Raw genomic sequence first — 27475 nt, forward strand, 5'->3', positions numbered from 1 at the left:
GGCAATGAATTTACTTTTATTTCATTTGAGTCTACAGTTGATGCAGAAAACCACAGTGGTTTATTAATTAACTCATTTTATATTAATTGCCTTAATATAGAATTCTTCATTGTCTTTCCTCCTTTGTGACTGGTGTTTTCTTCAAGGAATTCTGGATGTCTTCAAAATCAGGGAAAAACAAGCATGTAAAGCTGGAGATAACGGGAATGGAAGCACAATGGACTTGAACCTTGTGAAGTTCAATCATCTGAAAGGTACACATAATTACAGTGCATCAGAAGAAAATAGTTACTATGCAATTTTCAAATATCTTTATTGATCACAAGGTCAAATATGTCAGATTTTGACCTAAGCTAATTTCAGACATGCCACTCTACAGGGAAGAAAAAACATTATGATTCTTATAAACTGTGGCCTGTGGATCTCCATGATCTGATCACAGTGCAAGGAAATTTACTTTGTCTATAGAACCTCTGCTGGAACTATCACAGACTGAAGTGATGCAGCTATTTTGTTAACTTAGGTGATGGAGCCGGGGTGAGAGAATTATCTACTCCTTGACACCAGGGTAAGCTACCTTATTTAAAAAAATATTGAAATGTTTATAATTGGTACCATGGGGGCTGCTGAAGATTCACAATGAAGCAAGGCCAATATCTGCCCAGCTTATTGGTAACCCATTTTCATTGGCTTCTTTGCATTGAATACAGAAGGGGAACCAGTTTTTGAATCGATTTAGAGCTAAACTGGCTGATTTTGCAGGTCACTTGTAGATGAAATGCATGCAACTTGTGCTTTTTTAAATTAGCCCTAAGAAGGCAATTTAATGCAGTAGGTTTTAGTAAGTAATGTGATCTCGGGGATACCATGCCCTGCATTTCAGTTCATTTCACATGACTCCCATTCTATTTGATTTACTTTTGATAGGCAAAAACACACTACATCAACAAAGTTTGTAGTTTTAGTGCTGTTTATTTTTTGGAAACAAAAGCATAAAACTGAAAATAAAGATGCACAGCACGGTTTTTGCACTTTTATTAAAAGTGCAGAGATCCTGATCTCCCTCTTGTGACCTGCTCATCCAAAAAAAATCATGATTGGTACAATTTTAAAACAACTGTAATCTCTCATTCAATACTGGATTGCTCAAAAATGTAGTCACTGTGGCAAACATCAAAAGGAAAGTTGCAGGCTAAATGCATCTCATGTGAATTCTGATATTCATGGTATTGGGAAAAAAAAGGTATGTATGAAAGAAGAATAATGTTTTTTTTTCCATACTTACTGTCCAGATGGAGTTTTAGCAGCATCAAACATTTTCTTTCTGCCTTCCATTCCAGACATTGCTTCCACATTCTTACGCCAATCACTGACTCCAACTGGACGTTCCTAGGAGTGAGATACCACACCTGTTAACAGCAATCTCTTAATTCTGAAGTTAACCTGTGAAAGGAATTTTTAACTTTCCTGTTTCACACAACCTTTCAGGATTAAAATCTTCAAAATATGGCCACAAAAGAGAAACAGGTGAATTGATTGTGGGGAGCAAGGACATGGCAGACCAATTGAATAATTACTTTGGTTCTGTCTTCACTAAGGAGGACATAAATAATTTTCCAGAAATAGTAGGGGACAGAGGGTCCAGTGAGATGGAGGAACTGAGTGAAATAGATGTTAGTAGGGAAGTGGTGTTGGGTAAATTGAAGGGATTAAAGGCAGATAAATCCCCAGGGCCAGATGGTCTGCATCCCAGAGTGCTTAAGGAAGTAGCCCAAGAAATAGTGGATGCATTAGTGATAATTTTTCAAAACTCGTTAGATTCTGGACTAGTTCCTGAGGATTGGAGGGTGGCTAATGTAACCTTACTTTTTAAAAAAGGAGGAAGAGAGAAACCGGGGAATTATAGACCGGTTAGCCTAACGTCGGTGGTGGGGAAACTGCTGGACTCAGTTATCAAAGATGTGATAACAGCACATTTGGAAAGCGGTGAAATCATTGGACAAAGTCAGCATGGATTTGTGAAAGGAAAATCATGTCTGACGAATCTCATAGAATTTTTTGAGGATGTAACTAGTAGGGTGGATAGGGGAGAACCAGTGGATGTGGTATATTTGGATTTTCAAAAGGCTTTTGACAAGGTCCCACACAGGAGATTAGTGTGCAAACTTAAAGCACATGGTATTGGGGGTAAGGTATTGATGTGGATAGAGAATTGGTTAGCAGACAGGAAGCAAAGAGTGGGAATAAACGGGACCTTTTCAGAATGGCAGGCAGTGACGAGTGGGGTACCGCAAGGCTCAGTGCTGGGACCCCAGTTGTTTACAATATATATTAATGACTTGGATGAGGGAATTAAATGCAGCATCTCCCAAGTTTGCGGATGACATGAAGCTGGGCGGCAGTGTTAGCTGTGAGGAATATGCTAAGAGGATGCAGGGTGACTTGGATAGGTTGGGTGAGTGGGCAAATTCATGGCAGATGCAATTTAATGTGGATAAATGTGAAGTTATCCACTTTGGAGGCAAAAATAGGAAAACAGATTATTATCTGAATGGTGGCCGATTAGGAAAAGGGGAGGTGCAACGAGACCTGGGTGTCATTATACACCAGTCATTGAAAGTGGGCATGCAGGTACAGCAGGCGGTGAAAAAGGCGAATGGTATGCTGGCATTTATAGCGAGAGGATTCGAGTACAGGAGCAGGGAGGTACTACTGCAGTTGTACAAGGCCTTGGTGAGACCACACCTGGAGTATTGTGTGCAGTTTTGTTCCCCTAATCTGAGGAAAGACATCCTTGCCATAGAGGGAGTACAAAGAAGGTTCACCAGATTGATTCTTGGGATGGCAGGACTTTCATATGAAGAAAGACTGGATGAACTGGGCTTGTACTCGTTGGAATTTAGAAGATTGAGGGGGGATCTGATTGAAACGTATAAAATCCTAAAGGGATTGGACAGGCTAGATGCAGGAAGATTGTTCCCGATGTTGGGGAAGTCCAGAACGAGGGGTCACAGTTTGAGGATAAAGGGGAAGCCTTTTAGGACTGAGATTAGGAAAAACTTCTTCACACAGAGAGTGGTGAATCTGTGGAATTCTCTGCCACAGGAAACAGTTGAGGCCAGTTCATGGGCTATATTTAAGAGGGAGTCAGATATGGCCCTAGTGGCTACGGGGATCAGGGGGTATGGAGGGAAGGCTGGTGCAGGGTTCTGAGTTGGATGATCAGCCATGATGATAATAAATGGCGGTGCAGGCTCAAAGGGCCGAATGGCCTACTCCTGCACCTATTTTCTATGTTTCTATAAAACCTGCAATTGTATAACACCTTTCACCAACTCAGGTCATCCAATAGCACTTTTCATCAAATGAAATGATTCTGAAGTTTGGTCCCTTGAAGGGTAAATACATTGAACTTTTTTCTAATACAGTATAGGTGAGCTCTCAGATTCATTTATATTATAAGCTGCATTTTTACTACGTTCTTAAGTTTACAGTTGCACAAAAATTAATGAACTGATTTAGTGGTATTTTACCTATACTACAATAGTATTAGTGTGATATTATGTAAACAATTATATTGATATCTTGGTTCCTTAAGGTTGTTAAAGCCGGGGGAGGTAATGGGGACAAATTCCCACTATTAATGCTCCCAATGGTGTGTGCCTCAAATAGCCTCTGACAACCAAGTCCAACTCCTGGTCTTCACTATGGCTTAGCTACTAAAGCCTGGTGGAATCATTTCTATTGACAGGCGAAGGGACAAAGGCAGGTTATTGGTGCCTTAAAACCCGTTGCATCAGGCAGATGTGGTTCATCAGCCATGGTTGGCAGCTCAGCTAAGAGAAGGAAAACTCTGATCTCAAACCTCCATTCCTTGCACTCATATGGAAGGCTTCAGGAGTAAACCCCGAGGGAAAAATTCAGACCTGGAGTCCCTAAGGCAGTCCTACATTGAGTTCAATGCTGACTGGCAACTCCTGCGATGCTGCTGGTACCAAACTGTACTGGTCTCTGCCGTTCCTCTGACTTCATCAGATGTGTAGCTGTTGCTACATGGGCAACAGCTTGCTCTTCGATGTCGTACTGCCCAGGTTTGCGTATCTAGACAGCTAGGACGCAATATCCGGTCAACTCTGACTGATGGGGGCCTCAGTTCAGCACGTTGATATTTCTTTGTTTGTCACATGTAATTATTTATTTTGTCAAATGTATCTCTAATATTTACCAGTGTACCAAAATCTACATTTAACTATAAAGGATTTGAATTTAAGTCCTGGTATTGACTCTTTAAGATTCCCCTTGTAAATGTTTTACTCAGATTGGAGCAGGGTATTGATAACAGTTATCAGTGGACAGCGTTCAGTCATAGGGAGTAATGAAAGGATAGATAAGTTACAGGTTCAATAAGCTGCTAAACTTTTTTTAAGTGGTCATACAACTTCCTGCACTGAATGGACAGAGGCAATTTTCTCTGATGATTGTTTGCTCTCATACCTTTTCTGAATCTTCCTTTTTGACCGACTTCAGGTTGGCTCTGAGGTCCATGGATACCTTGTGCTTGGACCCCAGCAAGGCCCTCAACATAGCATCAGCAGAGACACGGACCCGGCGAAGGGCAGGCCGCTTAAACTTCCCTCTGAGATCGAGAACTTTCAGAGTCAGGTCCTGAATCTTAACATTTAGAGAGATAAGTGGGACAGTTAAGCCAGTCAAAAATGCATGCTTCATGAGTCATTATCCTGGCTGGTCACAAAATAGTGATGCCACTCAGAGAATCAGGCAGCAATGATGGAGGGAAATGAGGAGACGACGTTTTGAGTTGAGACCCTTTTTCACAGATTCCTTCCAGTTTTCTGTTTGCTGCTCCATATTCCAGCATTTGCAGTCTATTGTGCCTTCATAACAAAAACCAGCATTGCCCCATGTCTGTACTTCTTGCTGCCTCAGAGAGGCAGCCTACATAATCAGAAACCACTCCCACCCTGAACGTTCTCTCTTCTCCCCCATTCCATTGCATAGAAGATAACACGCAACACCGGGCATTTGGCCAAGTGGTTAAGGCATTTGTCTAGTGATTTGAAGGTCACTAGTTCGAGCCTCAGCTGTGGCAGCGTGTTTGTGTCCTTGAGCAAGGCACTTAATCACACATTGCTCTAGTCTGTGCGAGGAGTGGCGCCCCACACAGACTTCCAATCTGCGCCTTGTAAGCCATGAAAATGCCCGATGCAGGCCTCTCATGGTCTGAGTTGAAGTTCCCCACCGGGCTCAAGGAAGGTTTCTGTCCTGCTGTTATAAGATCCTTCAGTGGATCTCTTGTACGTTAAAGCTGAATTGTTAAACTCACAATCTAACTCATTGTGACCTGTGCACCTTAGTATCTACCTGCACTGCACTTTCTCTGTAACTGTAATTATAATGCTAAACTCACATCCTGTTATAGCTTTTTCCTTGCAAAATCTCAAAAGGGAAATAATTTTTATGAATGGCTTGCAAGATTAAATTGTTCACTGTAGTTTGATACATGGAACAATAATAAACCAATAGCAATACTTGGCAATTATAACAAGAACGACAATAAAGCTTGTTATCCACCAAGACGTAAGTTTGACTAACTGGATTGACGGACTCATTAGTTATCCAGAGAGATTACTGAAAATAATCAGCGAGTTGTTTTGTTATGTCTCCCCTCTTGCTGTGAAAGGGGACACCGAATTTTTCCCTCTATTGGGGAAGAGAGAGAGACTGCATGGCATGTGAAATTGGCAGGTGAATGATTAATTATTGTTGTTCTGCAGATTATGGTCTTTATCAGGGTCCTTGCTATTGCATGCTTGACGGGTGGAGGGTGCTTATGCATCTTTGTGGAAGTGGGTGGGGGTGAGAAAGGGTTGTTGCTTTGCTGCTGCTTGTGCGTGGGGGTGAATGGGGAGACTTTGGGCTTTTATTTTAACAGTCATTAACCAACACTTTAACTGTCACTCATTCTTTGGGGCACTCTTCTGTTTTTGTGGATGTCTGCAAAGGAAAAGAATTTTCAGGATGTATATTGTATAAATTTCTCTGCTAGATATTAAAATGGAACTATTGAACTATTGATCTACTGAAAACAGAAGATCTGCTGGTGGAGCTCAACAGATCAAGCGGGATCTGAAAAGAATAAAGAGAAATATTGCACTTTGCACTTGTATCCAGTTGATAATGTGAATTAACTGGGTTAGAAGATGCGAGTAGCATCATAAGTCCATTTATTTCCTGTAGTATTTAAGAGATTTCACATTTTATCATTAGTGGTGTACATATTCTGATCTTTATTTCACACACAGTTGCCTTTATGCAGCCCTTGGGTGAGAATCTGAATGAATTCTTTGGACTGCAGCAGGGTTTAATTACTTACACCAGGGAGCTCTTCAGACTGGTTCAACAAGCTTCTCTGGAAATTGCAACTACAGATCCATCAATCACCAGACACTGTGCTCAAAAAGCCACATTAATCTTTTATCATCTATTCTATGTACATATCATACTCTCCTAAATGAGCATCTAAATATTCAATAATTATTTTCTGCAATATGAAGTGCAAAAAAATAAGCATATATGAATTGGAGTTTAAAAGACCGGGAAAGAGCTATAGAAAAGTACAGCACAGAAACAGGTCCTTCAGCTCATCTCATCCATGCCGAACCACTGAGCTGCCTACTCCCATCAATCTGCACCTGACCGTAACCCTCCATACCTCTATCCATGTACCTATCGAAACTTCTCTTAAACATTGAAATCGAGCTTGCATGCACAGCTTGCACTGGCAGCTCATTCCACACTCTCACAACCCTCTGAGTGAAGGAGTTTCCTCTCATGTTCCTCTTAAACTTTTCACCTTTCACCCTTAACCCATGACCTCCGGTTGTAGTCCCACCCAACCTGCACGAAAAAAGCCTGCTTGTATTTACCCTGTACATACCTCTCATAATTTGGTATACCTCTTTCAAGTTTCCCTGCAGTGTTCTACATTCCAAGGAATTAGATCCTAACCTTTTCAATCTTTCCTTATAAAATGTAGGTCCTCCAGTCCTGGCAACACCCTTGCAAATTTTCTCTGTACTCTTTCAATCTTATTGATATCTTTCCAGTAGGTGGGTGACTAAATCTGCACACAGTATTCCAAATTAGGCCTCACCAACATCTTCTCAACTTCAAAATTGCATCCCATCTCCTGTATTCAGTAGTTAGATTTATGAAGGCCTAAAGTTTTCTTTACAACCCTATCAACCTGTGCCACCACTTTTAATGAATTATGGACCTGTATTCCTAGATCCCTTTGTTCTACAGCACTCCTCAGTGCGCTACCATTCACCATGCAAGACCTACCCTAGTTTCTCCTACAGAAGCACAACACCTTACACTTGTCTGCATTAAATTCCATCTGCCATTTTTCAGCCTATTTTTCCAGCTGGTCCAGATCACGCTGTAAGCTTAGATAGTCTTCCTCACTGTTCACTACATCTGCAATATTAGTATCATCCACATACTTGCTGATCCAGGTAACCACATTATCAGCCAGATCATTGAAATAGTTGACCAACAACAAAGGATCCAGCACTGATCTTTGTGGCACTCTACTAGTCATGGGCTCCAGTCAGAGAGGCAACTCTCTGGCTTCCATTCTCTGGCTTCTCCCACAAAGCCAACGTCTAATCCAATTTACTACTTCATTTTGAATGTCAAGCAACTGAAACTTCCTGACCAATTTCCCATGCAGAACCTTGCTAAAGACCATGTTGACCACATCGACTGCCTTGCCTTCATCAACTTTCCTAGTAACATCCACAAAAAACTCTATAAGATTGGTTAGAAATTACCTACAACACACATACCTATCATCAGTCCCTGTCTATCCAAATAATTATATATCCAGTCTCCTAGAATACCTTCTAATAACTTTCCCACCACTGATGTCAGACTCACCAGCCTATTATTTCCTAGTTTATCTTTAGAGCCCTTCTTAAACAGCGGAAAAACAATCCTCTGGTATCTCACTTGTTGCTAAAGATGATTTAAATGTCTCTGCTAGGATCCTAGCAATTTTTGCACTTGCCTCCCTCAGGGTCAGAGGGATCACCTTGTCAGGCCCTGAGGAATTGTCCACCCTAATTTGCCTGAAGGCAGAACACCTCCTCCTCCGTAATTTGTGTAGGATCCATGACCTTGCGGCTGCTTTGCCTCACTTCTCCAGACTCTGTGTCTATCACCTGAATAAATACAGCTGGAAAATATCCATTTAAGATCTTCCCCCTCTCTTTTGGATCCACACAGAGATTGCCATTCTGATCTTTCAGAGGATGAATTCCGTTCCTTGCAATCCTTTTGCTCTTAGCACATCTTTAGAATTCCTTAGGATTCTTCTTCATCTTGTCTGATAGGACAATCTCATGCTTTTGTTTAGACTTCCTGATTTCTTTCTTAAGTGTTCTCTTGCATTTATTAGAATTCATAAGTACCTAATTTGTTCCTACCTGTCTATACCTGCCATACACCTCTTTTTTTCTTAACTAGGGCCTCACTATTTCTTGAAAACCAAGGTTCCCTAAGCCTAAACAACAGGAATTCTGCAGATGCTGGAAATTCAAGCAACACACATCAAAGTTGCTGGTGAACGCAGCAGGCCAGGCAGCATCTATAGGAAGAGGCGCAGTCGACGTTTCAGGCCGAGACCCTTCGTCAGGACTAACTGAAGGAAGAGTGAGTAAGGGATTTGAAAACTGGAGGGGGAGGGGGAGATGCAAAATGATAGGAGAAGACAGGAGGGGGAGGGATGGAGCCGAGAGCTGGACAGGTGATAGGCAGAAGGGGATACGAGAGGATCATGGGACAGGAGGTCCGGGAAGAAAGACGAGGGGGGGGGGTGACCCAGAGGATGGGCAAGAGGTATATTCAGAGGGACAGAGGGAGAAAAAGGAGAGTGAGAGAAAGAATGTGTGCATAAAAAAGAGTAACAGATGGGGTACGAGGGGGAGGTGGGGCCTAGCGGAAGTTAGAGAAGTCAATGTTCATGCCATCAGGTTGGAGGCTACCCATACGGAATATAAGGTGTTGTTCCTCCAACCTGAGTGTGACTTCATCTTTACAGTAGAGGAGGCCGTGGATAGACATGTCAGAATGGGAATGGGATGTGGAATTAAAATGTGTGGCCACTGGGAGATCCTGCTTTCTCTGGCGGACAGAGCGTAGATGTTCAGCAAAGCGGTCTCCCAGTCTGCGTCGGGTCTCACCAATATATAAAAGGCCACATCGGGAGCACCGGACGCAGTATATCACCCCAGTCGACTCACAGGTGAAGTGATGCCTCACCTGGAAGGACTGTTTGGGGCCCTGAATGGTGGTAAGGGAGGAAGTGTAAGGGCATGTGTAGCACTTGTTCCGCTTACACGGATAAGTGCCAGGAGGGAGATCAGTGGGGAGGGATGGGGGTGACGAATGGACAAGGGAGTTGTGTAGGGAGCGATCCCTGCGGAATGCAGAGAGAGGGGGGGAGGGAAAGATGTGCTTAGTGGTGGGATCCCTAAGCCTATTATCTTTACCTTTTATTCTGACAGGCACATACAAGCTTTGCATTCCTAAAATTTCACAAATTGGTGAGGAGACATAGGTGAGTAGCAGGTAAAAAGAGATAAGGGTTTTATTTTCTGTTAATCCTTGAAGTTTGATTTAGTGCAGATAAAATGGCAGTCAGGGTATTGGAATGCTCATCCTGCAAAACTCAGGAAGTCAGGGAACTTCATGGTCTCTGCATTCAGTCGCAGCTTCTGATAGACCAAATCAAAGAACTGGAAAGACTTAGGATCATCCAGCAGGCTGAGGATATCATAGGTGAGAGTCTTAGTGAGGTGGTCAAACCTAAAGTGCAGGTTACAGATAAATGGATGAGCGCCAGAAGAAATACGGGGAATAGGCTGAAAGTACAGGCTTCCGCTATGAGATTCTCTTGCCCAACACCTATACCCCTTTGGGTACAGTAGGGGGGAATAACCTTTCAGAGGCCAGCAGCAACAGCTGGGTTAGTGGCACCATGCTTGGCTCTGAGGCAAAGAGGGAAGATGAAATCAGGCAGAATGACAGTGGTAGGGGAATTAACAGTGAGGAACACAGATAGACATTTCTGTAACTGCAATCATGACTGCAGGATGGAGCACTGCCTCTTTGGTGCCAGGGTCAAGGATGTCTTGAAATGGATACAAGGTGATCTGAGAGGGGAAAGTGAGCAACCAGACTTTGTGGTCCGTATTGGTACCAATGAGATGAGGCAGAAGCAGAATGAGGTCATGCAAAGGGATTTTTAGGAAGCTAGGTTTAACTGAAGAGCGGGACTTCCAGAGTTGTCATCTCAGGAATACTAACTGCATGTGTTAGTGAGGTGAGAAACAGACAAAGTGCAGTTCAACATTTGGTGAAGGAACTGATGCAGAGTGGGAGCTTCAGCTTTATAAATCATTGGACTCTCTTCCAGGGCAGACAGGGAGTGAACAAACAGGATGGTTTGCATCTTAACTGGAGGGGAACTAATATCCTTGGATTTCTCGTACTACCTGGGAGGGGTTAAACTAGAGTGGCAGGGGGATGGGAACCACAGCAGCAGGGGAGCAGATGGTACGGGTGAGGGCAAAAATATGGGATGACAAGTAAGACTGAAAGGACGATTGCAAGGAGGAGGCTAATAAATATAGTGGGACTGATGGGTTGAAATACGTTTATTCCAATGCTCGTGGGTATCATGGATAAGGAGGATGAAATTAGAGCCTAGATCAGTACAGGGAATTATGATGTTGCCATTACAGGGACCTGGTTGCACGAGGGGCAGGACTGGCAGCTTAACATTCCTGAATTCTGTTGTTTTGGATGTGATAGAGAGGGGGTAAAATCGGAGGTGTGGTTGCACTACTAATCAGGGAGAATGTCGCAGGAGGTACTCAGAAAGGACACACTAGATGCTTGTGCACAGAGGCAGTTTGGGTGGAGCTCAGAAATAAGAAACATGCAAATCACACTGAAGGGATTATACTATAAGCCTCCCAATAGCCACTGAAAGGTGGCAGATCAGATATGTAGGCAGAATGTGGAAAGATGAAGAGGCAATTGGGTTGTCATAATGGAGGACTATGAATTCCCTTTTAAGGATGTACTTTTGAACCAACTACATAATCTGGCACTTTTGCAATCTCCTAGGGGACTTGTTGAACTAGACTCCTGAGAGTGCAGGTGTGGCTGTGGCAGCCATTGTTTGGGGCTGGACGCTGCACTGAGGCCTGAGAGTGGAAAATAAACCGAACATTGGCTTCATTACTCCACACCAGTTAAAACATTGGGCACAATTAAAATTGTCAAGGACAAGAGCTGAAAACGAACAGGTGTACAGCAATGTCTGCCTCATTTGACTGGTCTCCCTCTCTTCTTGCTGCTACAGTCAGGCAGGAGGTGCAGGAGTCTTGGGTCGCACACCACAATGTTCAGAAGCAGTTATTGCCTTGTAGCCGTCAGGCTCCTGGACAGGCGTCACTCACTTCAGCACAGAATGGGCCGGTCTCCACAACTGTGGACTCGCTTTCGAGGACTCTACAGTTCATGCTCAGTGTTTTACATTTTGTGCATTATCCTCTTTTGTCGAGTGTGCCTTTTAGTGAATTCTATTGAGTTTCTTTGATTGATCTCAAAATCAATCTCAAGGTTTTATATGGTGTGCATTCCTTGATTACAAATGTGAACTTTGAGCTTTGATTTCCCCAGTAATTTTTGGAACTTCCTTAATACAAGAGGCTTAAATGGGGCAGGATTTCTTACAGTCACAAAACAATATGTGGAGAGTACAACTAGAGCAGAGAAGGTACTGGGCCTTGTTTCGTGAATTGAGTCAGGTCACGAGGCAGACCTCATAGTGGATGAACATTTTGGGAATAATGACTATAACTCATTCTGCTTTAAGATTGTTCTGATAAAGATAAAATCAGTTCCTGCTGGAAGATACCAGATTGGGAGAGAGCAAATTATGACAGGATAAGACAGAAGCTAAAGGGTGTTGTTTGGGAGCAGCTGCTGTCGGACAAGCCCACGTCTGGCATGTAGAAATTGTTTAAAGACCAGCTGATGAGAAGGCAGGATCAACGTGTTTTGGTCAGGAGTAAGGACAAGAATGGTAACGTAAGGGAACCTTGATTGATTTGAGAGGTCTGAAATTTCGTTGGAAAGAATATGGAAGGATATGTAAGGTTTAGGAAGCTAAGATCAGACTGGTCTCTTGGAATGTATAAAGACAGCAGGTGCGCAGACAGGCAATTACAGCAACCAAAAGCGGCCATGAAATGTCCTTAGTGAACACGATCAGGGAGAATCCCAAGGCATTTTACACTTATATTAAGAAAAAGAGGATACTGTAACAAAGGATAACTAGAGAGGGTAGGTCCACTAAAGGATAAAGAAGGGAACTTGATCTTGGTATCAGAGAAAGCAGCTGAGGTAGGAAATGAGTAATTTGTGTCAGTATTTACCAAGGAGAAAGATTTGGAGGATAGTGAAAGCAAGTGGGGCATGTTACTGTGCTGAGAAATTTTATGATTGAGGAGGAGGTAGAAATGGGTCTTGTGGAAAGCAACAAGCTATATAAATCATCAAGGCATGATGGTATATATTCCAGAATATTGAAGGAAGCAACTGAGCAGATTGTTGGGACTTTGAGAAAGAATCTGTGTCCTCACTCGCAACAGGCAAAATTCTGGGGAACTTGAGAGTCGCAAATGTTGTGTCTTTCTTCAAGAAAGGAAAATGTGGATAATCCAGGTAATTATAGGCCAGAGAGTCAGTGGTAAGGAAGCCAATGGAGAGGATAGTCAGCAATAGAAATTATGCAAGTTTGGAAAGGCATTGACTGCTTAAGAACAGTCAGTGTGGCTTTGTGTACAGCTTGTCATGTTTAACAAACTGAACTTTTTGAGGAGGTGACAAAGAAGTTTGATGAAGATAAGGCAGTAGATATTATCTACATGGAATTTAGTGAGGCATTTGAATAGGTTCCTCATGATCAGTTGATTCAGAAGATAACGATGCATGGGATCTAGAGTGAATTACAAGTTTGGATTCAGAATTGGCTTGCCCATAGAAGACAGAGAGTAGGGTGGAAATCTGTTATTCTTGCTGGAGTCCCATGACTAGTGGTGTTCCACAAGGATTGGTGCTGGGACCTTTATTGTTCATGGTATAGATCACTAATTTGGTTGAAAATGTAGAAGGATGCAGTTATGGACTGTAAAGGACAATCAAAGAATACAGCAGGATATGTATCAGGTACAGATATGGGCGAAGATGTGGCAGACAGGATTTAATCCAGGCATGTGTGAGCTGTTGCACTTTGGGAAGTCAAGTGAATGGAGAAAATATATAGTTAATGGTAAACCCCTTAACAGCATTGATATATGAAGGGATATATAACCATATAACCGTATAACAATTACAGCACGGAAACAGGCCATCTTGGCCCTTCTAGTCCATGCCGAATGCTTACTCTCTCCTAGTCCCACCAACCTGCACTCAGCCCATAACCCTCCATTCCTTTCCTGTCCATATAGCTATCCAATTTTACTTTAAATGACAATATCGAACCTGCCTCTATCACTTCTGCTGGAAGCTCGATCCACACAGCTACCACTCTCTGAGTAAAGAAGTTCCCCCTCATGCTACCCCTAAACTTTTGCCCTTTAACTCTCAACTCACGTTTTCTTGTTTGAATCTCCCCCACTCTCAATGGAAAAGCCTATCCACATCAACTCTATCTATCCCTCTCATAATTTTAAATACCTCTAGCAAGTCCCCCCTCAACCTTCTATGCTCCAAAGAATAAAGACCTAACTTGTTCAACCTTCCTCTGTAACTTAGGTGCTGAAACCCAGGTAACATTCTGGTAAATCTTCTCTGTACTCTCTCTATTTTGTTGACATTTTTCCTATAATTTGGTGACCAGAACTGTACACAATACTCCAAATTTGGCCTTACCAATGCCTTGTACAATTTTAACATTACATCCCAACTCTTATACTCAATGGTCTGATTTATAAAGGCCAGCATACCAAAAATTTTCTTCACCACCCTATCCACATGAAATTCCACCTTCAGGGAACTATGCAACGTTATTCCTAGATCCCTCTGTTCCACTGCATTCTTCAATGTCCTACCATTTACCATGAATGTCCTATTTTGATTAGTCCTACCAAAATGTAGCACCACACACTTATCAGCATTAAACTCCATCTGTCATCTTTCAGCCCACCCTTCTAACTGGCCTAAATCTTTCTGCAAGCTTTGAAAGCTTACTTCATTATCCACAACACCACCTATCTTAGTATCATCTGCATAATTACTCATCCAATTTACCACCCCTTCATCCAGATCATCAATGTAAATGACAAACAACATTGGACCCAGTACAGATCCCTGAGGCACACCACTAGTCACCGGCCTCCAACCTGACAAACAGTTATCCACCACTACTCTCTGGTGTCTCCCATCCAGCCACTGTTGAATCCATTTTACTATTTCAATATTAATACCCAACGATTGAGCCTTCCTAACTAACTTTCCGTGTGGAACCTTGTCAAAGGCCTTACTGAAGTCCATATAGACAACATCCACTGCTTTACCCTCGTCAACTTTTCTAGTAACCTCTTCAAAAAATTCAATAAGATTTGTCAAGCATGACCTTCCATGCACAAATCCATGTTGACTGTTCCTAATCAGACCCTGTCTATCCAGATAATTTTATATACTATCTCTAAGAATACTATCCATTAATTTACCCACTACTGACGTCAAATTCACAGGCCGATAATTGCTAGGTTTACTCTTAGAACACTTTTTAAACAGTGGAACAACATGAGCAATACGCCAATCCTCTGGCACCTTCTCCATTTCTAATGACATTTGAAGTATTTCTGTCAGAGCCCCCGCTATTTCTACACTAACTTCCCTCAAGGTCCTAGGGAATATCCTGTCAGGACCCAGAGACTTATCCACTTTTATATTCCTTAAAAGCGTCAATACTTCCTCTTCTTTAATCATCACATTTTCCACAACTTCCCTACCTGTTTCCCTTACCTTACACAATTCAATATCCTTCTCCTTAGTGAATACCGAAGAAAAGAAATTATTCAAAATCTCCCCCATTTCTTTTGGTTCCACACATAGCTGTCCGCTCTGATTCTCTAAGGGACCAATTTTATCCCTCACTATCCTTTTGCTATTAATATAACTGTAGAAACTCTTCGGATTTATTTTCACCTTACTTGCCAAAGCAACCTCGTATCTTCTTTTAGCTTTTCTAATTTCTTTCTTAAGATTCTTTTTTCTTTCTTTATATGCCTGGAGCACCTCATTTACTCCATGCTGCCTATATTTATTGTAGATATCTCTCTTCTTCCGAACCAATTTTCCAATACCCCTTGAAAACCATGGTTCTCTCAAACTTTTAACCTTCCTTTCAACCTAACAGGAACATAAAGATTCTGTAGCCTCAAAATTTCACCTTTAAATGACCTCCATTTCTCTATTACATCCTTCCCATAAAACAAATTGTCCTAATCCACTTCTTCTAAATCTTTTCGCATCTCCTTAAAGTTAGCCTTTCTCCAATCAAAAATCTCAACTCTGGGTCCAGACCTATCCTTCTCCATAATTATATTGAAATTAATGGTATTGTGATCACTGGACCCGAAGTGCTCCCCAACACATACCTCCGTCACCTGACCTATCTCATTCCTTAACAGGAGATCCAACACTGCCCCTTCTCTAGTTGGTACCTCTATGTATTGCTGCAAAAAAACTATCCTGCACACATCTTATAAACTCCAAACCATCCAGCCTTTTTACAGTATCTGGGGTTCAGGTCCATAGTTCACTGAAAGTAGCTACATAAGTAGATAAAGTGCTAAGGAAAGCATACAATATGCTTACCTTCATTGTTCGGCATGTTGAATATAAGAGCGAGGAGGTCATGCTGCAACTAGTAAAACTTTAGTTAGACCACAGCTGGAGTACTGATGCAGTTCTGGTCACTCCCACTATAGGAAGGAGGTGGAGACTTTGCAGACAGTGCAGAAGAGGTTTACCAGGATGCTGCCTGGGTTAGAGAGTATGAACTATAAGGAAAGTTTGGACACACTGGGTTGTTCTCCATAGGGTAGAGCTTCTCAGCCTTTTTTTATGCACAGACCAATACCATTAAGCAAGTGGTACTTTGAACCCAAGTTGGGAACCCTTGTGCTGCAGAGTAGGGAGGAGACCTGACAGAGCTTTTACAATTAGGAGAAGTATAGATAGGGTAGATTGTTAGAATCTTTTCCCAGGGGTAAAAGTGTCAAACACTAGTGGATATGCTTTTAAAGCTGGGGCTGGTGGTGGGGTGGGGGTTGAATTTGAAAGGCAACTTGATGAGCAACACACACAAAATGCTGGAGGAACACAGCAGGTCAGGCAGCATCAATGGAAATGAATAAACAGTCGATGCTTCGGACTGAGACCTTTCCTCAGGACATACAGTATGATGAACAAGGTTTTATTTACATGGAGACAGGTAGGTTCTTGGAATAGCTTACTAAGCATCGTAGTGGAAGTACTTGCAGTGGTTAAAGAAGATGGCTTACCTTCTCAAGAGCTAGACAATCAAAGTTGGCCTTGTCAGTAAGATGAATTAATGAATGTAACTTCAGAATACCCTTCAATAAATATTTAGTAGCCATAAAAGTATAGCTTTAAACTTCTATGCTGGAAAAGTGGACTCCAAGTGGAGCTTGAAATAGCAAGTCAATTCCTTTCTCTTTAGTTCAACGATTTTATCACTGGCTCTCAGTTGTCCCTAAAGAGGAAGTTGCAGCAGCACATTCTGTTTGAGGGGAGGTAAAACCAACTCTCCCCAGACTACATACCTCTCTCTTGTTATGTTGCACTTTGGCTTCAATATCATATCGCTCTTCATCCACTACATGCACTTTGTCATGAAGTTCACGGCACAGTTCCTGAGTTGTTGGCGTTGTCAATATTGGTTTTGCGTCAAAATATAAAAATAAGTGAAAAATTATTAATATGTTTTCAATTTCAATTATAGGTTTCTATTTTCAGTTATAAGAGCCTCTAATTTATGAATGAATATTTTTCTATAGTATGAGCATATTGGATTTAGTCTGTGTCTTATCCCAGGAAAACTGGATATTCAAAACAACACAACAGCAACTCCAATTTTGGAGTGTTTTTAATATTTTTCATCGTGTGTATCTGCTGGTGTACAAACTAATAATTTATCTAATTTGTTAAATTATATAATAATTTCTAATAATTATCTAATAATTTACCAGTAAATACTGTGGTTTTTGAAAGTAATCCCATAACCTCACCTGGTTCATGTATTGGATGCTCTCAACAAATAACACTGATAAACTTTCAATGAAATGAACAAAAATAGAAAATGGTCAAATACTCAGTAAATTGGGCTGTTTCTCTCTCCATAAATGTTGTGGGAACTGCTGCTTATTCCCTGAATTTTCTGTGTCTTTTATATTTCAGATTTCCATCTTTTCAGGGTTCTTTGTTTCCAGGTGGACAACTCATCAAAAAAAGTATATTTCCCTGATAAATGGCCTCACTTCCAGGCAAACAACGAGCATCATGAAAGCCCTGATACTATTGCTTTCTCTTAGGCAGTTTCTCAGGATTGAGGACGGTTTACTTCTGCTCTGGTTTTGTAGCTAATAAAACCCATGTGGAGTCTGCAGATTTCTGTGGATGGGAGAGTGCAGGGCACAGGTGTATGGTTGTGAGGTAGTCAACTCCTTCTGCTTTTTATTCCAGATGCTCCTGATCTCAAGGTTCAAATTAGCATCACATATTTTCATCATTTACAATATGATTTGCCTCACCAAATAAATTTTTGGCAGTACAAACGCTATTCCTTCAGCATACCAGACCTTCCATCGAAGAATCATTTGCGATTTCTCACAGTTCAAAGTTCAAAGTACATTTATTATCAAAGTATGTATAAATTATACAACCTTTCGATTCATCTGTTTACAGGCAGCCTCAAAAAAAGAAACCCGAGAGAACCCAATTTTAAAAAAAGACCAACACCCAATACGCAGACAGAGAGAAAAAACAAATCATGCAAACAATAAAGCAAGCAATGACATTCAGAATGAAATGGAGCCCACAAACCCGAAGTCGGGAGCAGCTGGAGTGGGCCCGCAGCCTCAGACTCAGTTCATCACACAGAAGGGCAAATCGCCGAGAAGCTCACAGACACTAAGCCCGAAGCAGCCAGAGTAGTCTCTCAGCCTCAACACTGAGAAGAGCAGAGTAAACATCGCGGAGCAGAACCGGCCCCGAGCCCTGCCTCTGGTCCCAACACCCTGCCTTTTCAGTCCATCTGGCCCGGTGTTAAAAATTGTCCAAACCCTGGGTCATCTCCTACACTCGGACCTCACATCGACACACTCTGGGAGTGCCCTTTCCAAGTCGACCCAGCACCTCCATGGATCCAACCTTGCTCCCGGTTTAGGTGGACAGGCTCCAAAACTCTTCCACTCCGTCGCCCCAACTCCATTCGGATTCCAAATTTGTCTCGACAATCCCTCCATATTAGGTGAATGGACATAAATAACCCATCTTTCATCAAATTCTGCTGACATTCACCTGAAGTACTTGAATGACTATTCCCATGTTCTAGCAGACTAAGAGGCCAGCATTACTTCTATGCAGAAAATGGCACTCTACCAAATCAACAATCTAAAGTCTCTACACAAGTTGAAAACTACCACCTATTTTACATAGAATTTTATAGAGTACTGACAAAGTGCAAAGTTCAAAGCAAATTTATTATCAAAGTACATGTCTGTCACCATATATAACCCTGAGATTCATTTTCTTGTGGGCATTCACAGTAAATACAAGAAGCACAATAGAATCAGTGAAAGACCATACCCCCACAGCACAGGCAAACAATCAATGTGCAAAAGACAACAGACTATGCAAATACAAAAAGGAAGAAAAAATATTAATAATAGTAATAAGCAAATTAGCAATACATATCGAGAATGTGAGATGAAGAATCCTTGAAAGCTGTCATTAAGGAAGAAATAGCGAAATACTTAGAAAGGAGTGGGTCCATTAGACAGACGCAGCATGGATTCAGAAAGGGCAGGTCCTGTTTGACAAACTTACTGGAGTTCTTTGAGGACATAATGAGTGCAGTGGATAGAGGCGAACAGGTGGATATCGTATACTTGGATTTCCAGAAGGCGTTCGATAAGGCGCCACACGAGAGACTTATAAGTAAGATACGGATGCATGGAGTCGGAGGAAGTGTGTTGGCATGGATAGTGGATTGGTTAAACAATAGAAGGCAGAGAGTGGTATAAATGGGTGTTTCTCCAGTTGGCAGTCAGTGGTGAGTGGGGTGCCGCAGGGGTCGGTGCTGGGCCCGTAGCTGTTTACCATTTACATTGATGATTTGGAAGAAGGGACTGAGTGTAGTGTAGCAAAATTTGCTGATGACACTGAGGTGAGTGGAAAAGCAAATTGTACAGATCATGTGGGGAGTCTGCAGAGGGATATAGATTGGTTAAGTGAGTGGGCCAAGGTCTGGCAGATGGAATACAACGTTGGTAAATGCGAAATCATCCACTTTGGAAGGAATAATAGAATGGAATACAACGTTGGTAAATGCGAAATCATCCACTTTGGAAGGAATAATAGAAGTTAAGTCAAGTCAAGTCAAATTTATTTATAAAGCACATTTAAAAACAACCCATGTTGACCAAAGTGCTGTACAATCCATAACAGGTAGCTAAAATCACAAGTACAAGAAACACAGATATAAACAACAAGGCACACAGCTTATAGGCACAAAATAAACAACACATGAGCCTAAGCACAAGCCAAAAAATCAGCCACATCAGGAAGATTCAAACGTTAGTGAATAAAGGTAAGTTTTGAGCCTGGACTTAAAAGCCTCAGTGGAGATCTGATAGGGAGGGGAATGCTGTTCCACAGTCTAAGGGCTACAACAGCAAAGGCGTGGTCACCCCTGAACTTAAATTTAGATGGTGGGACAGCCAGGAGTCCCAGGTCAGCAGACCTGAGGGACCTGGAAGTAGAATAAGTGGTTAGAAGGTGTGCGATATAGGAGGGGGCCAACCCATTTAGGGCTTTATAAGCAAACAGGAGAACCTTAAAATCAATTCTAAACCTTACTGGTAGCCAGTGGAGAGAAGCCAGTATAGGAATAATATGGTCCCTCTTCCGGGCACCTGTCAGGACCCTGGCTGCAGTGTTCTGGACCAGCTGCAGGCGGGACAGGGACGACTGACTAATCCCAGTACACAGAGTTGGAGTAGTCTAAGCGGGAGGATATAAGAGTTTGTATGACTTTCTCGAGATCTTTGAAAGAGAGAAACAACTTGATTTTGGCAATAGTACGAAGCTGGAAAAAACTGACTTTTACTACTGCATTAACTTGCTTGTCAAACTTAAAGGCGGAATCAAAGGAGAAGAAGATGGCGGCGCGACGGCAACGCGTGCGGCCTCTCCGGTGAATGATATCTGTAATCTGTCGAGTAGGGGACTGTGCACAATTCTGATTTGGTGGAGATGGACGTGAGAGTACAGAAGAACATCTGGAAAACTTTTGAAATACCCTCTTCGCTGCCGCTGCTACTGTGTGGTAACCGGAATCTCCGGAGCAGAAGGCCCCGAATCCTCGACTTTGCTTGTTTCAGAGGCCGGGGAGAGGTCGAAGGCACTCGGCAGAGGATAGTGCTCGGAAGGCTGTATCCGAGGGGCTGGTCGGAGGCTCGAAGTTTTTGAACAGACGGACTCAGTGTCGGCTGTGGTCGGCTGCTTCCAAGGCATCGGCAAGTTGACGGTGCCTGGAGATTTATGGCAAGGAATTTTTCTCTTTTGCCGTCTGCTATCAGGGACTCGGGAGTCGATCGACTCGGGAACTTTGAGACTTTTCTTTACCGTGCCCATGGTTTGTTCTTCATCAAATTATGGTATTGCTTTGCACTGCTGTAACTATATGCTATAATTATGTGGTTCTGTCAGTGTTAGTCTTTGGTTTGTCCTGTTTTCTGTGATATCACTCCGGAGAAACATTGTATCATTTCTTAATGCATGTATGCATTTCTAAATGACAATAAAGGAGGACTGAGTGTTCTCATAATCTAAACAAAAATCACACCAAGGTTTTTGATGTGGGGTTTGATAAGGGTGGACAGGTTACCAAGACTGTTGGTAATCACTTTGATGGAGTCAAGGGGGCCAACTTCAGAATTGCCTTCATTCAGCTGTAGGAAGTTTTGTGCCATCCAACACTTTATGTCCTCAAGGCAGTTCATGAGGCTGACTAGATTTGATTGGTCGTTTGTTTTCAAGGGGAGATAAAGCTGTGTGTCGTCAGCATAACAATGGAAGGAAATGGCATGTTTTTGAATGATTTGGTCAAGGGGAAGCATGTATATAGAGAAAAGTATGGGACCTGGGATGGAACCTTGTGGGACCCCGCAGGAGAAACTAGCTGGAGAAGAAGATTTGCCTATGTTGACGGCGAAGCTTCTATTTTTGAGGTAAGATGTGAACCAGTTCAAGGCAGTGCCACCAGCACCAACCCCGTACTGGAGACAGTTTATTAAAATGGCATAATCCACAGTATCGAATGCTGCGCTGAGGTCAAGAAGAATTAGGATGGCAGAGTCACCTGAGTCGGTAGCGAGGAGGAAATCATAGTACACTTTCAGCAGGGCAGACTCTGTGCTATGATAAGCCTGAAAACCTTTTCTTTTTAAATCTTTTTATTAATTATTATTGAAAATCAACAACAAACAAAAATACATCAAAATAATCAAGACAACATATCCATATGTAAAATAAGAGTTAAACTATCAACCAAGCTGAACAATATATCAATAATAATCAAAAAACAAAATGTAAAAGCTTTTTTATGGAAAAAAGAAAGAAAAGAAGAACCCCTACTAACTAAAACAGAAAAAAAACCCTAATAACGAAAAAAAAAGGGGGGAAAAAACCTATTTGGAGCACAAACCCAGAGCTATACGCCATACAAGCTTCCATTAAAAAAAAAGATGTCAATCCGCCAACCAAATCCATATACCCAAGCATCAGAAAAGGACCATCTTTATTAACTCAAATCAAATGATAATAACAGGCAAAAGAGCCCCACCTTTTCTCGAAGTCAAATGTAGGATCAAAAGTTCGACTTCTAATTTTTTCCAAACTAAGACATAACATCACCTGAGAGAACCATTGTATCAAAGTGGGAGCAGAGGCACCTTTCCATTTTAATAAAATAACCCTTCTAGCCAATAATGTGACAAATGCAATTACGTATTGGTCTGATATAGAAATACCGTGAATATGTTGAGGAATTGTACCAAACAAAACTGATAGTTACCAACAGGATAACTATCCTTTACTTAAGATTAAGCAAGATTGGGAAAGAGAACTTAACATGACCTTGATAACAGAGGATTGATTGCGAATTTTGAAGTAGGTTAACTCTTCTTCGATTTGTGCCAGTCATTCTCTAATTCAGTTTAAAATTGTACATCGTTGTTATTTGACAAAGGAGAGATTGTCTAAAATATTTCCTAAGGTAAATAGTTAGTGTGATAGATGCAAAACTGAGTTAGCTACATTGACACATATGTTTTGGTCGTGTTCTGTATTGAAACAATTTTGGAAATCTATCTTTTCTACAATTTCTAAAGCTTTAAAAATCAATTTACAACCTGATAGGCCTTAAAACATTACTGAAATCTTTCCAAGATGCTGTTTTGGTGTAGGTAGGATGGCAATTGACGAAAAATAACCTTTTCAAGAACCTTTGACAGGAATGGAAGTTTAGAAATCGGTCTGTAGTTATTAGGTAAGGTAGGGTCTAAATTGGGTTTTTTCAGGAGGGGCTGGACCACGGCACGCTTGAAGCAGGTTGGAATGGTACCAGTGGCCAGGGAGCTGTTGATAATAGAGAGGATGCTGGGACCAGCTATGTCAAAGACATCCTTAAGGAGGGCAGTGAGGACAATGTCAAGGGGGCAGGTTGCAGGTTTCATGGTGGAAACAATCTTTGTAAGGAAGGGTAGCGTGATGGGTTGGAAACTGTCTGGTTTAGATGAATAGACCAGTGAGATAGTTAGGTCACGGGTGGGGGGGGGGTGGTAATGTTCATTCTAATATTTTCAACTTTGCTATTGAAGAATTTTAAAAATTCTTCGCACTTAGCAGGGGACACACCTAAACTAATACTGGGGGCGGGACAATTGACAGAATTTATAGTACTGAATAAGACTTGAGATTATGAGAGTTGTTAGAAATTAGATCAGAAAAGTATTTTGCTCTCGCAGCCTTAACTGCATCCTGATAATTGTGAAGATTGTATCTCAAAATTTCAAAGGAAATTTGAAGCTTATCATGCCTCCACTTTCATTCGGATATTCTGCACTTCCTCCTCTGGGCTCTGGTGGTGTCATTAAGCCAAGGCAGACCTTTAGGCTTAGGCTTTTTGAACTTAAGGGGAGCAACTGTATTTAGAATAGAAGAGCAGATTATTATTTAAATGGTGAAAGACTGCAGCATGCTGTTGTGCAGAGGGACTAGGGAGTGCTTGTTCATGAATTGCAAAAAGTTGGCTTGCAGGTACATCTGGTTATTAAGAAGACAAACGGAATGTTGGTCTTTATTGCTAGAGGGATTGAATTCAAGAGCAGGGCGATAATGCTGCAACTATACAGGGTACTGGTGAGGCCACACCTGGAGCACTGTCTGCAGTTTTGGTCTCCATACTTGAGGAGGCATATACTGGCTTTGGAGGCAGTGCAGAGGAGGGTCACCAGGTTGATTCCAGGGATGAAGGGGTTAACCGATGAGGAGAAATTGAGTCGCTTAGGACTATACTCTCTGGAATTCAGAAGAATGAGAGGTGATGTTATAGAAACATACAAAATTTTGAAAGGGATAGATAAGATAGAAGTAGGAAAGTTGTTTCCATTGGTAGACGAGACTAGAACTAGGGGACAAGATTTAGGATGGAGATGAAGAGAAACTGATTTTCTCAGAGTGGTGAATCTGTGGAATTCTCTGCCCAAGGAAGCAGTTGAGGCTTCCTTACTAAATATATTTAAGATATAGTTAGATCGGTTTTTACATAGTAAGGGAACTGTGTTATGGGGAAAAGGCAGGTAGATGGAGCTGAGTTTACGGACAGATCAGCCGCGATCTTATTGAATGGCGGGTCAGGCTCGATGGGCCGGATGGCTTACTCCTGCTCCTATTTCTTATGTTTTTATGTTCTTATGTAAAGTCCATTGGTTTCAGGAACACTTCAATGATGTGGTGACTGAAGTGGAGTGATGTTATGCCATTTGGTTCAAAAGCCTGTTGGCTGAGGTGTATTAACTGTTCCTGAACCTGGTAGCGTGGAGTCTGAGGCTCCTGTGGCTTCTTCCCGATGGCAGCAATGAGAAGAAAGCTAGATGAGCTAGACAGTGGGGATCCGCGACGATGGATTCTGCTACAACAGTACTTCATGTAGATGTGCTTAAAGGTGGGGAGGGGTTTACCCGTGATGGACTGGAGCTTATCTATTACTTTTTGTAGGCTTTTTTTAATGCAAGGTGATTGGTGTTTCCATACCAGGCTGTGATGCAATCAGTCAATATACTCTCCACCACACATCTATAGAAGTTTTTCAAAATATTAGATTACATTCCGAATCTCTGTAATCTTCTAAGAAATTGGAAGTCCTGCTGTACTTCCTTCATAATGGCACTTATGTGCTAGACCCAGAACAGATCCTCTGAAATGGTAACACAGTGGAGTTTAAAATTGCTGACTCCCTTCACCTCTGACCCCAATGAGGACTAGCTCATAGACATCCGCTTTCCTCCTAATTAAGTCAATAATCAGCTGCTTGATCTTGCTGACATTAAGTGAGAGGTTGTTGTTATAAACACACCAAGAAATAAACACATCATTATGCAAGAAAACACATGAATAGCCCAAGTTCCTAAGCGACGTGCAAATTGATGGTACAACTCCTGGCAATCCAGCTTGTCACTCCACTGACCGAACACTGGAGGGCGGCACTGATGGGAGAGGTCAGCTCCCAGCAGAGCACTGACTCCACACCACACTGCCTCCAGCGTCGTCTCAACTGGACTGCAGCAGCAGGCAAGCCCAAGGCTTGACGCGTAGTCCTCACAACAACCGAGGCCACGCTGCTGCCTCAGCACCATTCCAACCACCAAACAAGGGAACAAAGGCCTGCGGAATCTCACATTATCAATGTCCAACAGGGTCTTGCCATAGCAAGAGAAATGTCTGAGACAGTCACTCACGGTTACAATGTACTCTGCTTTCGCGCACCAAGTCTGATGGCCTCGAGTTAGCCACCAGCAACACGGCCTGCACCCAAGTCAGCACCTCCGCACCCTCTCCACCCCAAGCGACTGCTTCTCCTTCTCCGGGCTGAGCACCAGCTTCTCCTTCTTTGCCCCAAGTATCAGTATGGTCTTACGATAATAAAAAACACACTTTAAAAAGAAAAGTGCACCTTTGTTTGGTCCCTGATAGGCTGCTGTGTTTGAATGGACCTCCATTTTACCTGTAGTTTACCTGTAATTAACTGTACAGACCTTATCTGTAGTTTAAAATGGATTTTAATTTTCACTTACTAACTCAATGATTTGCCATTATTTTGCATCTAAACACAAAGATGTGTTCCATTACATCATAGGATTGTCCATGTTGAAACCTGTGAAGTGAGATATGAGGAAGAGTGACTAAAAATATTAGAAAGTGATATTTTAAGCTGTGATGAAAAGGAGAAGACGGAGAAGTTTAGAGAGGGAAGTGTTGTTTCTGGAGTGATCAAGGCTGAGCCAAAAATGTTGAGGCACAGAAATCTGGGAAAGTGAAATAAACTGGAATAAGAGGAACACAAGGATCCCTATACCAGAGACCTTTGTCCAGCCAGTTGAAACCAAGTTAGAGTTGAATCCACAGACTGCTGTCTGCACCCATTGATCGAATCCTCACCGTTTCACTTCAGTTAGATTATACAGAAATCATACAAAACATAAAAATCATTATATTTCAAAATGAAAGAGTAAATTTACCTGTAGTTGGCTGGAAGACAGGCCTGATATTCTTATGGGTGGGACCCGCTCTCCGAGAAATCTTTCTTTTTCTTCACCTCTTTCCATCATTTCTTGCTCTAATTCTTCTTTGGCTTTTGCCAGCAGCAAGCTCTAAAGAGCAAGTACAAGTTTGCTCATTTCCTGCCTTGCCTTGAACATTAAATTATTAATTTATTAATCAGCCATGTTGAAAAAAATGCACAAGGATTGACCAGTGACAGGAACATTACTGTAATCTCTGAGAAAAAGCACACAGTTAAAATGTTGCATTTTTTTATTGGTGAAAATGCAATACAGTTCTAAAATAAAGTACTGAAACTCGGTGTTTAAGTCAAAAACACCAGAGATATATATGGTAAATTCTGATAGATTGGCTACTGTTGTCACTGTATGTGTCACTGTTGAAGTGGGCACTTACGCAAATGTCAAGGACATTAAAGGTCATAGCTGCTATCAGAGATTTCACTATTTACAGCTGACTTGAATTACACCTGCAGGACATCATGATAAAACTATCTGAAATTTTAGCATTTTGGCTGAAATAGAGATTTTAAGGGATTCAGAAATGTAATCAAAATGTAAGCTTTACAAAAAATGAGTTGCAAATTAAAATGTATGTCCAAGAAGCATTTTGAGAAACTAGTTTTCAAGGTACGTAACTAGGATCATGTCTTTACTGCCAGATTCATGGAGAATCTACCCAGTACATGTTCTTGTTAATGAAGACCAAGCAACAGCTGAAAGGAGAGCAAATGGTAGTGCTACTTCCTTAACTGTTGCCCATCCTGAAGTGAGGCAAGATACATTGTAGAGAATATTGCTCAGTGTGCTTTAACAGTCATCTCATTGAATGAAGCTTGACTGAAAACAGGAAGCCGTTGGTGAAAATTGCTGAAATACAACAGAGGATAAATAAATCAAATGAGAAAGTTCAAACCTACACAAGCTTACCTTAAGCATGAGCTTGCGAGAAGCCGAAATCTTTGATTTTCTCTATGGAGATAGTAATAGGTCAGTTAATCTGTTTGTCAATTAACTTTTCAGTTTTCTTCCCTTATTCTTATCAGACTTACTGAAGCCCTTTCATTGTCTCCTTATAATTTCTGTGTAAAGCTAACATTTATTTACAGTACTTTACTCTTTGATTTCTGATCTTTTTCACATAACTTTCCGTTATTTTTCTTTTCCACTATTTGTCCTGCCTTTCAATACTCCATCCTTTAATTGGCGTGCTGCTTTCT

At 41.7% G+C, this 27475-nt stretch overlaps 1 protein-coding gene across 1 annotated transcript; it reads right to left on the reverse strand.

The window, feature by feature from the left end:
- On the reverse strand, positions 1-27227 carry LOC134355548 (troponin I, slow skeletal muscle-like). The gene is made up of 6 exons (XM_063065564.1): positions 27186-27227; positions 26214-26345; positions 16956-17045; positions 4495-4671; positions 1286-1389; positions 1-247 (listed from the first exon to the last, which is right to left on the reverse strand). The coding sequence occupies exons 1-6, from the start codon at positions 27192-27194 to the stop codon at positions 244-246; spliced, it is 516 nt and encodes a 171-aa protein (XP_062921634.1). The 5' UTR covers positions 27195-27227; the 3' UTR covers positions 1-243.
- Positions 27228-27475: the final 248 nt, after the last annotated feature.

Source organism: Mobula hypostoma, chromosome 13 (assembly GCF_963921235.1).
Source record: "Mobula hypostoma chromosome 13, sMobHyp1.1, whole genome shotgun sequence".
NCBI classification, from domain to species: domain Eukaryota; kingdom Metazoa; phylum Chordata; class Chondrichthyes; order Myliobatiformes; family Myliobatidae; genus Mobula; species Mobula hypostoma.

Excerpts from the sequence above, each read along its gene's own strand:
- LOC134355548 (XM_063065564.1), bottom strand. Across the intron at positions 17,046-26,213 it reads TGTCTTCCAGCCAACTACAG|GAACTGTGCCGTGAACTTCA; the intron begins GTAAATTTACTC and ends CCAACAACTCAG. Across the intron at positions 1,390-4,494 it reads AAAAGGAAGATTCAGAAAAG|GAACGTCCAGTTGGAGTCAG; the intron begins GTATGAGAGCAA and ends TCTCACTCCTAG.